This window comes from Balaenoptera borealis (genome assembly GCF_965194805.1).
Source record: "Balaenoptera borealis genome assembly, chromosome: 20".
NCBI lineage: Eukaryota > Metazoa > Chordata > Mammalia > Artiodactyla > Balaenopteridae > Balaenoptera > Balaenoptera borealis.
In genome coordinates, this window is record NC_138879.1 from 45,595,511 (window position 1) to 45,608,442 (window position 12,932).

Here is a 12,932-nt window from a genome sequence, read left to right on the forward strand (position 1 = left end):
GCAAGATGCAGGCCGTCAGCAGCACCACAGGGACTGTGCTAGCCTCCCTGACCCCGAGGGCACTCTGGCTCCTGCCAGTTTGTCCTGGGCCTAGCCTGGTCTAGGCGGGCTCAGCGATTCATGCCTTCCTGCTCAAGGGCCCCTCCTTGCCTGTCCCTGGCATTGTTCTGTCTCCCAGATTCCAGGGTTGTCACCTAAGCTTTGGCCTTACTTCCAGAAGTATGTTGGCCAATTCCTCAGTCCTGAGAGAGGGATTGGGTAGGGTGGGGAAAACTGTCATTTCTGTCAAAGATTGTTAGAAAGGTAGAAACGAACACCTTTCCTCGGTTCCCTATTTCTGTTATGAAGTTCTTCCTGCTGTCTACCCAAATCCCTCTTGCTGCAACGGAGGCTTGCTTCCTCTCACTGGGCCCTCAGGGAAGATGGAGAACAAGATTAGCTTCCTGAAGGTGATACCTGGAGTTTCCCAGCTTTCCCTCATCAGATAAGAGCGCTCAGGCTCCTCATTGCCCTGGACTCTCTGACTTGCCATGGTTCGGGGTCTGCATCCTGGCATCCCTTTTCCCGCAGGCAGCAGGGTGGGGCAGGGGCAAGCTCACCAAAGAAGTGGATGACAAAGCCCTGCTGGTAGCCCAGCACTGAGGCCCCGGGGTCCGACTGGAACTGTATGGTGACGTCGGCCATGGAGGTAAAGAGCTTGAAGTGGCCACGGGGCCCAGAGTACTGGCCCAGCACCCGGGCTGTCAGGTCATCCCCATCGTAGAAGGTAAGCACGTCACCAGGGCCTATGCGCAGCCTGTGGAGGAGGACTGTCAGGGAAGCTGGGCCCGGGGACCCCATGACGGGCTGGGTGAGAGATGTCCCCAGAGCTCAGGAGGTAGCTTGGCCGAGCCCAGTGGAAACTCACACTCGGACGTCCAGCATGATGCGCTTGTCTTCCTCCACATGCACGCCCCAGATGCAGTCCTGCCCACGGCCGTAGGGCTCTGGCCAGTTGGGGGAGAGCACCACGCCGGCCGAGTCTGTGATCTCCCCACTGCACACAGCTGGAAGGCAGAGGAGGCGCGTCCCCTCCGCGTTCCCCCCAGTGGTATGTCCTGGAGCTGCCACCGGCCCACAGGAGTGCCTACCCACTGCTCGGAGCCCCCCACCTCCTCCTCAGGGGGAAGCTTGAATCACACATGTCAGAGGGCCGCTGTGGTCCCAGGCCCCGTGGCTGGCTCCCTGGTGCCCACCCTGCTCCCTGCCCTGGCAGGCCCATCTACTGGTGCCTACTGACCTCGGCAGGCGGGCTCTGTCTCATTCCATTGGGGGTCATGAGGGTCAACGCACTCAATGATGATGGAGCCCTGCTCCAGGGTGTAGCCAGGGTCGCAGCTGAACTCCACGGTGGTGCCCACAGGGTAGGAGGGTGCGCTGCTGCTGAAGTTGCCGTATTTGACAAAGGGCTCATAGCAATGGCCTTGCTGGAAGGCTGCAAACCACAGGGCCCAGCCCAGCTCAGCCTCGACTAGAGCAAACACAGGGGGCAGTTGTCCGCCTACTTCCCTCCCCAAGGCCTTTCTCTTCCTGACTGCAGGTGTATGTCTGAGGTTTGGAGCAGAGGGCAGGGACAGCCCAGATTATCCATCCCGATTGTGCTCAGGAGGCCATCTTGATTACCATTGTATTCCCAGTGCCTAGTTTGTGCTTAGTACACAGAGGGTGCTCAATAAATGTTTTTTGAATAATTAACATATGCATGCATGAGTGGTGCTAGAATGTCTCTTGCAGCAATTCTCCTTCCCTAAGGGTTGGGGCCATTTTTGTTCTTCAAACTCTAGAGAATTCATTCTCTTGGACCAGAGGTCCTGGGTCCAGGCAGGGGTCTCCTGAAAAGATGGAGTAGAATCCTGGACTTCAGGAGAGGGGTAGGGAGAGGGGACCTGGGTGGCAGGTGAGCAAGGGCTGAGTTGGAAGGCGTGATGATGGAATGGAGGCAGAGGGGGAGGGTGTGAGAAGAGACCCCAGGCTCAAGACCCCCACCCCCAGTCAGGTCCCAGCAGGCTCACCCTCATAGCGCAGGGCCATGCCTGCAGCCGCCCCACTGCTGTCAGTACTGAGCTCCACAAAGAAGTGTCGGCCGGAGCTGAGCAGGCCCTCAATGGGCAGGTACTCCACCTCGTAGGAATCATACACGGGCGGGGCCTCCACATTGTCCCCATTGCGGATGATGAGCCTGGGCCAGGAGAGCGGCAGCTGCGTGGCTGGTCGCTGAGTTGAGTGGGGTGAGGCCCCAGGCTTGGGTACCATCCCTCCAGCAGGGTATTACCAGGCCAGGCACTGCTATCCCACCAGGATACCCCCTCACCTGTCGTCATCCTCTGCCAGGGAAACCTTCTCAAAGTGCAGGTGCAGCCGCTGGCCCTCGGGAGCCTCAAGCAGCCAGTGGCAGGTGAGGTTGATGCTGTAGTTGCCCGGGAAGCCAGGAGAGACGATACGGCCCGTGGTGGCATTGCGGATCACTCCACCGCAGGAAGCTGCGAGACAGGGGTGGGATGGTGGGCTGGGCTGGCCTGTGGGATCCTAGACAGCCTAACAAGCCTCTCTGCCCATCCCAGCTCTGTACCTTCTGCACAGGGCAGCAGGGAGCTTGCTTTCATGGCCCTGAAGGTCAATCCTTTGCCCCTGTGACCCTGCAGCTCCAGGCAGCTGACCTCCTAACCTTTCACACCTCTGGGATTCTTCATGTGCAACACCTTTGACTAAGGTAGATCTTCCATTGCCTAGCCGTGTAGCCCTGGGTAAGTCACTTACCCTCTCTGCTGACTCCTCTGGGAGGCCTTCCCTGATTTTCCCCCTGCCCAGGTGAACTTTATTAATACCCCTTACCAGGGTATATCTGCTGCAGGGTATATCCAACCTTCTTGGGTATATCTGCTGTCTCTACCTCATGCCACTTTCCTAAACCAGTTATTATTGGATATGTCCCTTACCTAGGCCCCCCTGGGCAGGGGCCAAGTCTTTTCAGGCCAGGCACAGAGTTGGTATTCAATGTTTGTTGAATAAAATGAGTGAATGGATATTAAAAAAGAGAGTAGGACTAGATCAGGGATGACAAACACCTGGTATGCATGCCATCCACCTCCAAATCCTGTGCCCTTAGCAGGCATTGCTAGCCAGGCGATAGTCTTGAACGCTGTCTGAAACAGCATCACTACCACTGTCATTTCTGGGCTGACCCCTTAGGGCCTTTCCAGCACTGGTCCCTCTGGCCTGGGACCATCCTCTTTTCCTAAGCAGAGGCTTAGCAGCTCTCCCATCCCCATCACTGAGGGCTGCTGAGTTACTTGGCCACAGGCTCCTGGCAGTTAAATGGGGCCAGAGAAGGGGTCTCAGGCAACAGGAGTGTGGCTGGTTTCAGGCAGTGCTTTCCTCTTCTGGACACACAGCTCTGGACCCTGCCAGCTCTCAGAGACCAGGCTGCCATGGCCAAGACCCAGTGCCTTTGTCTCCAAGTGTTCAAGACTGCAGAATATTTTAACCTAATAAAGCTCCCGGGGAAGGAGTTGTGGTGAGTTTCTTCTCTGCTTCTTTGCAGAGAGGGCAGACTCACCTTTCTGCTTGGTCTCAGAATGGAACTGCCCTTCAAATCTGATCATGCCCCATCCTTCACTTAAATTCCTCAGTGGCTCCCTATTACCCTCAGGATAAAGTTCAGGCTCAAGAGGGTATTCAAGCCCCTTATAAACCACCCTCTCTTGACTCAGCTTCAGCCCTTCCCCGTACACCCTCTTCTTCAAGCGCACCTCACCATGTCCTCACTACAGTGTGCTGCTTCATGCCTCCGCATCTTTGCAGGTGCTGTTCCAGGAATCCACTCCACTTCCCTGAGCTCTAACGTGCTTGTCATCCTTCCCTGCCTTCTCCTTGGGAAGCTTTCCTTGTCTCCTTCCTCATTTTGGAGAAGCGCTCCCTCCCTTGGATCCCCACTGTGCCCTGAGTTCCCCCCATCACAGCTCCATCTGCACTGAACTTCCTGAGCTGCTTTCCAGTCTTCCCACCATACAGAGAGCTCCTTGAGGGCAGAGCCCGTGTCTGGCTTATTCACCTCTGCTTATGCCTGGCACCTAGAAAGAGTTTATAGAATGAAATAAGTATCAAAAACCCAAGCTGCCTTTCACGCTGCAAACTAAACATTCCATCTCCCTTCTGCCAACAAGCCCCACTCCACTGGCAGCAGTCTCAGACTCCCTGATCACCCAGGGCCAGAACCTGGGAGTCTCCTCCTTCCCCCCATTCCCTCATCAGTGACTCTGGAAACACTTCCCTCCTCTTCATTCCCAAAGTCATTGTCTAAGTTCAAACCCTCTTGCCTGGCTGGCTGCCTAGCCTCCAGACACCACCCGGCTGTCTCTCCTGAGGAATAGTTCTGAGCCCCTCCCTCCCCATCTCACAAAACTTCAACAGCTCCCCACCCAGTGTCTTGGCCTGACATTCAAGGCCCTCCCACTGCCCCCTCCACATGTCTCAGGCCTCAGCCAAACCTGACTGTTTTCTGTGTCCCTAAATGCTCCCTCACCTTCTCACCTCTGTGTCACTGCCCACATTGTTCCCTCCACTGAAATGTCCAGGGACTTCCCTCGTGGCACAGTGGTTAAGAATCTGCCTGCCAATGCAGGGGACACAGGTTCGAGCCCTGGTCTGGGAAGATCCCACATGCCACGGAGCAACTAAGCCCGTGCGCCACAACTACTGAGCCTGCGCACCACAACTACTGAGCCCATGTGCCACAACTACTGAAGCCCGCACGCCTAGAGCCCGTGCTCTGCAACGAGAAGCCACAGCAATGAGAAGCCCGCGCACCGCAACAAAGAGTAGCCCCCGCTCGCCGCAACTAGAGAAAGCCCACATGCATCAATGAAGACCCAACGCAGCCAAAAATAAATAAATAAATTTTAAAAATCAGTTACTATAATTTACCACATCAACAGATCAAAGGAAAAATCATATGATCATCTAAATAACAGCTGTATGAATAGTTAATACAACTCAACACTCATTAAAAAAAAAAAAAAAAAAAAAAGAAATGTCAAACCTTCAATGCTTACTTCCCCTAGGAAGCCTCCTAAGTACCCAGCTAAGAATGATTGCTTTCCCCCATCCCAGGTCACTCTGCCTCTTTATGGGTACTTTTTTTTTTTTTTTTTTTTTGACTGTGCAGTTTGCTGGATCTTAGTTCCCCAACCAGGGATCGAACGTGGGTCCACAGCAGTGAAAGCACTGAGTCCTAACCACTGGACCGCCAGGGAATTCCCTCTTCATTGGTACTTTTAACTTCCTGCTCTGGAAGTTGGTGACCCATGTACTTTCTTTCACTCCCATTTCCTGGAACTGTGGGCTCCTTGAAGGCACAGTCCCTGTTTAATTCTGCTCTGTATACCTGTGGTGCCTCCACACAGTAAGTGCTCAATAAGTGCAGGTTGGGTAAATGCTACTGATGTGTGTGGCCATTTTCTGGCTTCCTTATGGAGAGCAAATGAAGGTGCCAGACAGCAACAGAGAGCAGGAATGAGCCCCCCACCTCACTCCCCTGTTCAGCACTGAGTCCCCTGGGGCTACTCACCAATGCAGACAGGCTCCTGAGAATCCCATAAGGGCTGGGTGGCGTTGAGACAGGTAAGGAGCCTGGCACCCTTCAGCTGGTAGCCAGTGGCACAGTGGAAGCGGGCACTACCTCCTGGGTGGAGGCTGGTGACAGTCACAGCTCCATAAGCTGGACGTTGGGGAAAGTGGCAGCTCAGGAGATAGGCTGCAGAGAGAGAATGGGTGATATGTGTGTGTGTGTGTGTGTGTGTGTGTGTGTGTGTTGAGTGGGCTGAGTCATAGCCAGGGCAAAAGGGGCCTGCCCCAGCCTGCCTTGAGGTGTCAGAGGAAGCATCAGGAATTCCAGAAGAGACCCTGACCCCCTCCCCAGAAGGTGCCAGTGATATTTCCGGCAGCCTGGGCTGGTTACTGGAGCAAGCACAGAGGTGGAAGTTGGAGCCTTGGGTTCTGGTCCAAGCTTTCTGACACTTTAGGCAAGTTACTTCGCCTTTCTATGTCCTAGTTTCCTCATTTGTTAAATGAGGTTCAAAATGCCAGCCCACTTACAGGGATATTGTGAGAATAAATGAGATAGTATTTTATTCAGCTTGGTATCCCTGGAACCAAGAAATGTTTATTGAATGACTTGTAGATGTGAAAGAACTTGAAATAGAGAAAAGCCTATACTGATGTAAAGTACTGATATTATGTTTCCTGTAGGGGACAAATATGAATTACAGCAGGAAACACTTAACTCAGAGACAGTAAAAGCTTTCCCAGTATTCACTGAGAAATGCTAAAAAGCTTGATGGCAAGGGCTGTGGACTTTTCAAAAACAGGATGGGTCGAGGGTGGCGAGGCAGGACACGCCTTCAAGGAAGTTGTGGGAGGGACACGTTGCCCTGGGAAACTTGGTAACTTTTAGAACTGTCATACCAGGTATGACCGAATGGTGGCAGCAAATCCTATAAAAAAACCCGGCCAATCCCAATCCAGTGCCAAGCTGGGGCCGTAGCTAAAAATAGGGGTCAGGGCTTGGGTCTGAGAGGTGGTCAAGGAGAGGGGCTGAGTGAAGAGTCTGAGCTATAGTCTGCAAACCCTCGGAGGTGGTGGGAGAGATGAGGACCGTCTAGACTGAGGAACCACTCCTGGGTCTCGGGGTGGAGGAGGCCCACCCTTACTGATGGTACTAGGTGGATGGGAAGAAAGGTCCAGGCAGGGACTCTACAAGCCTCTGTGTGCCTTTGTATGAATATAAGAAAGGGCTGCCTCTGGGCAGACGAGGGTCCAGACACAAGTTTTGTGATTTTCACCTGTCCTGGTCTTAGTTACTAGGTCTGTGAAAGGGGGAGATGATTCCTACTCATCCCTCTCTCACAGAGTTCTTAAAAGAATGGCCAATGAGTGATTGCTTGTGATTGGTAGTCAGTACGGGGCAGTGCTGAGGAGGTGGGCTCTGAGGTCAGACTACCTGGGTTTGAATACAGGCTCCCCTACTTGCTGTGCCACTTTGGGCAAGTTGCGTAACTTCTCTGTGCCTCAGTTTCCTTGTTTACCCACCCATTTGGAGTTTGCATTCAATGTTGTTACATGAGAGGTTAAGTGAGAGGATATATGTGCATTGTCTGGCACAGAACAAATACTGCACACACCAGCTTGCTGTTATTGTTTGTAATTTTGATTAATAAAAGCACCTCACATCTGCATGCACCTTCCAGCTTCTAAAGTGCCTTCATACTCTTCTTACTTGATGTCTACAACATGCTTAGGAGGAAGTTAGGGCTTATTAACTCACCTTCAGGTGAGGAAAACTAAGGTTCGGAGAGACTGAGGGACTTGCCCTGACCACACAGCCAGTAAGTGGTAGAGTGGGTGCTTGAAACTCCTGGCTCTAGAGCCCACTGCTTTATATCTCCTCTTTCCCACCTGCTTTCCCACATGAAGTAGAAACCTGGGCTCAGGAGTCAGAGAAACCTGAGAGTAATAACCAAGGCTGTCCTGGGTGGTTGTTCAGGGCGGCCACTCACAATGATCTGGGGAGAAACCCCAGGCTGGGATGGGATGGGACATTCTACCCAGAATGGAGGGGGGAGTGACACTGAGGGCAGTCTAGGTCATGAGCCAGACGTCATGCTCAGCACTTGTACTTCCATCTTCCCCATGAGTTCTTATCACAGTTCTGGGAAGGAAGGTCCCCCATTTCACAGATTAGGAAATTGGGCTGGGATGAGGTGAGAGCAGGAGGCTGGGGGCGGACAATGAAGCCCCCAGACTCCATGGTGGGTAAAGTGCCACTTCTCAAGACGAGCTTCCTCCTGTTGCCATGACGACTGTTCCCGGGGAGCCTGCATCACTGCAATCTGTTGAGCTATTTTCTCCCTGGCATCTGTTTCTGGGGCCAAGTCCAGTGCCAGGAATATTCAGGAGGGAGGAGGGGGATGCCTGGCAGGGCCTTCTACTTCCTCACCCTGCCTGGGGCTGTGGGAGGGGAGTTGGAACTTGGTTCTGCAGATGAGGGCCCAACCTTATGATCTCCAACATTATCTTGGATAGCTCTGACAGGGGTGTGGGTACAGGGCCCCTCACCCCCTCTTCTGGCACCCTCTTTCTCCAGCCCAGGGAGACGTGCGTATGAGCACACGCTCCTGTTCCCATCTCTGGGATCAGGGCTAATTACAGCCTATAATTAGGGGAATTACACTCATTAAGGAAAGAGCTGATCATTGACAAAAACTGGGCGAGGAGGGAGGGCTTCTGGGAACTGAGAAAGAGGCAGGACTGGGCCAGCTTTCCCAGCCCCTCCTTGGGGTCTGCACCCCTCGCCAGGCCTCCAACTCGCTGCCTTTCAGCCAACTTTGTCTGGCCCAACAGAGAGAAGGTCTGGGGGTTTGTGCAAAGGAATTTGCAGCAAGAGAGAAGGTTACTGTGGTGTGAAATTATGCCCGCCGCTAGGGAGGACTGATGAGCCATTAGGGAGGCTGGTCGGGCTGCCTAGACGCTCACCCTTGCCTCAGCTGGCCCCTTGCCTCTGACAAGCCCCTGGCCAGCCCCTGATGGCCACCAGGCTCCCTGTTGCCACACCAGATTGCTCCCCCAGTTTAGGTGGAGAGGCCAGAAAGGGGTGAGTACTCCTTAGCGGGGGGAGGTCCAAGCATCCCCATCTCCAGAGGAGTGATCTTGGCTCCCGGCAGGGCCGCAGAGTGGTCCCTGACAATGCCAGCCAATTGTTCATGTCAATTATTTCCCCATTAGCACTCCCCAATCTGAACTGGTTACCTTGTCACAGCTGTGCAAGGGATCAAGAAGACTTTGTCTGGGGAAGAAGGGGCCAGGAGGGATACTGATGGGAGAGGGATAGAGTCTCAAACCCCTTTTCCTCCCTTTCCCATCCTACTAGCTCTTTAACATAGTTCCGGTTTCTTCCTGGATGTGCGCTAAGCCCTTGACATGCACCATTTTGTTTCATCCCTACCATGACTTTGTGGAGTAGGTGTTTTGGACTCATTTTACAACAGAGGAAAAGGAGGGTTAGAGAGGTCAAATGACTTGTCCAAGGTCAATAGCCAGTGGGAAGGAGATTCAGACATAGATCTGCCCATATCCTGAGTCTGTGATTTTCCTATTACATCATGCCACTCTCCTATTTCCAGTGGTGTTCTGAGCTGACTGGGACATGGCCAGGTCCAGGGTGGGTGAGGCAGTTCAGGAAGGCCAGGTTGGTAGCTAAGGACTTTTAGATGGTCACTATCAAGCCCCTTTGACCTTGACCCCCTTGCATTTGGGGAGAGGCCTTCTATTGTTACTGCCTGTTAGGGGTCTGCCTCCCGAGGACATTCTGAACTCCTTGAGGGCAAGGACTTGGCTGGATCTTAATACTGCCAGTCTCTAGCACAGGCCTGGCAAGGAGCAGATGCCTAGGAAAAGTTTACTGAATGAATGAATGAATGAGTGGCAATGGGCACACCTGGGGCTGCCTGATTCTGTGTCAGTCCCCCTTTGAGACCAGTTCTCTGCAGGGTGGTAGGTGGAGGAGGGAAGGTCCTGGAGGTATCAGATGGGCAATACTCACCTCCAGTTGTACAGAGCTTCCCTGGGCAACTGAGTTGTATGTTACTAGTCTCTCCATGTTTCCCCCAGGCTGTAACAGCACCAGAGATCCCCAGGAGGGCAGGCAGTCTGGGCTGGTCTTTTCCTCAGCTACCCAGGCCTACCTTGGTAGTAAAAATGGAAGGTGCCAGGCCCAGCAGGTGGTGGGAGGCTCTGGAACCTCAGGGCCGCTTGGTGGGTGGGGCTGCGGATGACGTGGCCCCTCAGCAGGAAAGACTCGTTGGCCAGGGGCAAGGGGTCAGGCCCCCCGAGGCCCTCCACAGTTACTGTCTCCCCTTCTCGGAGGCTGATGTTCTGGATCTGTCCATAGAATAAACAGAGCAAAGCAGAAGAGTCAGGCTTCTTTTTGCTGATTGAGCCCTGCTGCCCTCAGGCTCCTGCAGGCCAGGGGCATGCCCAATCCTCAGTGCCCCTTGGGCATTGGAGCCCCCGGCCCTGAGCTAGGCACTTCAGTGCAGGAAGAGCTCATTTTACCTTCCCAGTAACCCTGTGAAATGGGACCTGAAGTTCAGAGATATCAAGTAAATTATCCTGGGTCACGTAGAGATTAGCACAAGTGGGATTTGTAAACGCGTCTGTTTCCAAAGCTTTTCAGCTACACCAAATGCTTCCTGTCCCTTCATAGCTCTAGGCTCAGTTTTCTCATCGGTACGGTGGGGATGCAGTTGGTGTGTTGAAATAGATGGTGTCCGCCGAGGGCCTGGCCAGCAAGGTGGGCTCTTAAACATCAGCTTCCCCTGAACATCCTCTGTGGGCATCTCACACCCCGCCTGCCTCAAACTGAGCACCCCCTTCCCCCAGCTGGCAGCTCCCCTGGCTCCCCAGCTCAGGGAATGACCTTACCATCCATCTGCAGGCCCAAGTTAGAAACTGGCATCTCTCCTCCTCCCTTATACCCCACATCAAATCCGTCATTCCTTCCTGTCAACTGGCCCCCAACTCTGTTCACTGCTCTTCATCCCCGCTGCTACCTCCCCCGTCCTCACTGTTATTGCTCACCTAGACCATCGAAGCGGCCTCCTGCCAGCCTCCCTGCCTGCAGGGCTTAACCCACTTCTCCCTCCACACCGATATTCTCTGAACTGCAGCCAGTGAATAGCCCTGATATGTTGCTGCTCATGGTGCTTCCTTATTTAAATCATCCGTGGCTCTCCAGTGAGCCCACAAAGACCATAGTATCTAGTCCAGACTCCTTGCTGTGGCCCTCGAGGCCCTGCCCAACTTGGCCTCTGCTGACTGCTCAGCCTAGCCTTATGCCACACCCCTCCACATGCCACACCCCTCCACATGCCAGCCACCCTTCTGTTCTCTCTTCTCTGGGCCTCTTTTTCCAGTCCTTTCCTCTGGCTGTCACAGGCCCCTCTGCCACCACCCCAACGCCCTTAGACCTTCAATCCCTGGAGCATCCTCTGGGCTCCATGCCTTCATTCAGTCAAACAAGGATCGGACAGCAACAGACTCTGCCCAGAGGGGAAGTGTTAGTGTGGCCTGGTAAAGGAGCACTGGATTGGGAGCCCAGAGGTCTGCCATGTGATCTTGGACAAGTATGCCGACTATTTGAGCTTCATTTTCTCCATCATATAAAGTGCCTAGTGTGAATCTTTGCTACTCAGAACGTGGTCACTCAGCCAGCAGCATCAGCACCACCGGGGAGCTTGTTAGAAATGCAGAAGCTCAGACCCCACCTAAGATCTACTAAGTCATCCTTTGCATTTTTTTTTTATATCTCTGATTTTCTTTCTTTCTCTCTTTTTTAAATTAATTAATTAATTAATTTTTGACTGTGTTGGGTCTTCGGTGCTGCTCGCGGGCTTTCTCTAGTTGCGGCGAGCGGGGGCTACTCTTCGTTGCGGTGCACGGGCTTCTCATTGTGGTGGCTTCTCTTGTTGCGGAGCACGGGCTCTAGGCGCACGGGCTTCAGTAGTTGTGGCACACGGTCTCTAGAGCGCAGGCTCAGTAGCTGTGGCGCACGGGCTTAGTTGCTCCAAGGCATGTGGGATCTTCCCGGCCAGGGCTCGAACCCGTGTCCCCCGGATTGGCAGGCGGGTTCTTAACCACCGCGCCAACAGGGAAGTCCTCATCCTTTGCATTTTAACAAGGTGATTCCGAAACACTGATCTACATGGTTTCCAAGGTCCTTACTATGTTGCTCTGAGGTAGGACCTTCACAGATTATCCGCCTGGGCTAGTTAGGTGGCATCCAGTGAGTCACCAAATCCTTCCTAATCTTATCTCCCAAATATTTCAGTTGATTCCTCCTCTCCATCCCTTTGTCTCTATCTTGGCTCTGATTACCTACCACCCTCCCCCCCCCCCACCCCCACTGTTCCTCACCTGGCCTTCACCCCTCCCATCCCCAACGCATCTCCCTGGCCCCAGCTGTCTCAGATTGGATCATGTCTCTCTCCTACCCAAACCCTGTTGGTGACTTCAGATTGTCCACAGGAAAAGGTCCAGACTTCCCAGCTTACAGTTGGCCTCAGCAGCTATGCCAGCCTCTTATCTTCACTGCAGCCACAGGCCACGCCTCACTCCCCTCCTCTGGGCATTTGCATATGCAGGACCCTGCCCAGGGAATGCCTTCCGTTTTTCCTCACCTGCTGAAGTTGCTCATTCAGGTCTCAGGGCCACCATCCTCTGCCTCCCAAGCCAGGCCAGTCAGTTCCTTTACTTCAGGCCTCTCTACCGTCTGTCTCTCTTCTAAAGCCTAAAGGTAGCATTTTGGGTCACAATGCCCTCTTCACTGGCCAGTTGCAATAAAGATGTGTGGAAAGGGTGAATGTGCGGGTCGCTAGAGGTACATTCCTTGCAGATTTCTGTAAACTGAGAAGCACAGAGGATGCTGAGCCCAGCCAGGTCCAAGGACACAGCTGCGCTAGGCTCTGGCCCCCTCAGACTGTGGGTGCTGAGAGCATACGTGCCCTGCAGACTCCCCTGCCTGGGAGAAAAGGCCTAGGGCATCTTTGGGGCTGAAGAGAAGGCTCAAGGCAGGGTGCTGGGGCAGATGTGCAGCCTCTCCATAAGGAGCTCCCCTCCAGGGCACATTTGGGTGGAGGCTGCCGACCATCTGCCAGGGACATTCCTCAGGGAATTCCTGCAGCAGGCGGAGGCTGGATGAGGTCCCCTCAAACTTGGAGATTCTGTGATTCTAGAGTTGGGCAAACAAGACTCACACACGTGGAATCTGTAATTATCGAGAGATGCCAGGCAGCATATAATTCTGCCTTAAGTGGGACTGAATGCATGCAGCAGGAATCCTC

The 12,932-nt window shown here is 53.7% G+C and overlaps 1 protein-coding gene across 5 annotated transcripts in view; it reads right to left on the bottom strand.

The window, feature by feature from the left end:
- SEZ6 (seizure related 6 homolog) overlaps positions 1-12,932 on the bottom strand; it is a 98,064-nt gene that overhangs the window by 3,194 nt on the left and 81,938 nt on the right. For all 5 annotated transcript variants that reach the window (XM_082372696.1, XM_082372695.1, XM_082372698.1 and 2 more), the window contains 7 exons: positions 9,777-9,972; positions 5,606-5,791; positions 2,351-2,519; positions 2,052-2,218; positions 1,280-1,474; positions 908-1,046; positions 600-796 (listed from right to left, as the gene is read on the bottom strand). In XM_082372696.1, coding sequence (XP_082228822.1) covers positions 600-796; positions 908-1,046; positions 1,280-1,474; positions 2,052-2,218; positions 2,351-2,519; positions 5,606-5,791; positions 9,777-9,972 — 1,249 coding nt within the window. The remainder of the gene's footprint in view (positions 1-599; positions 797-907; positions 1,047-1,279; positions 1,475-2,051; positions 2,219-2,350; positions 2,520-5,605; positions 5,792-9,776; positions 9,973-12,932) is intronic.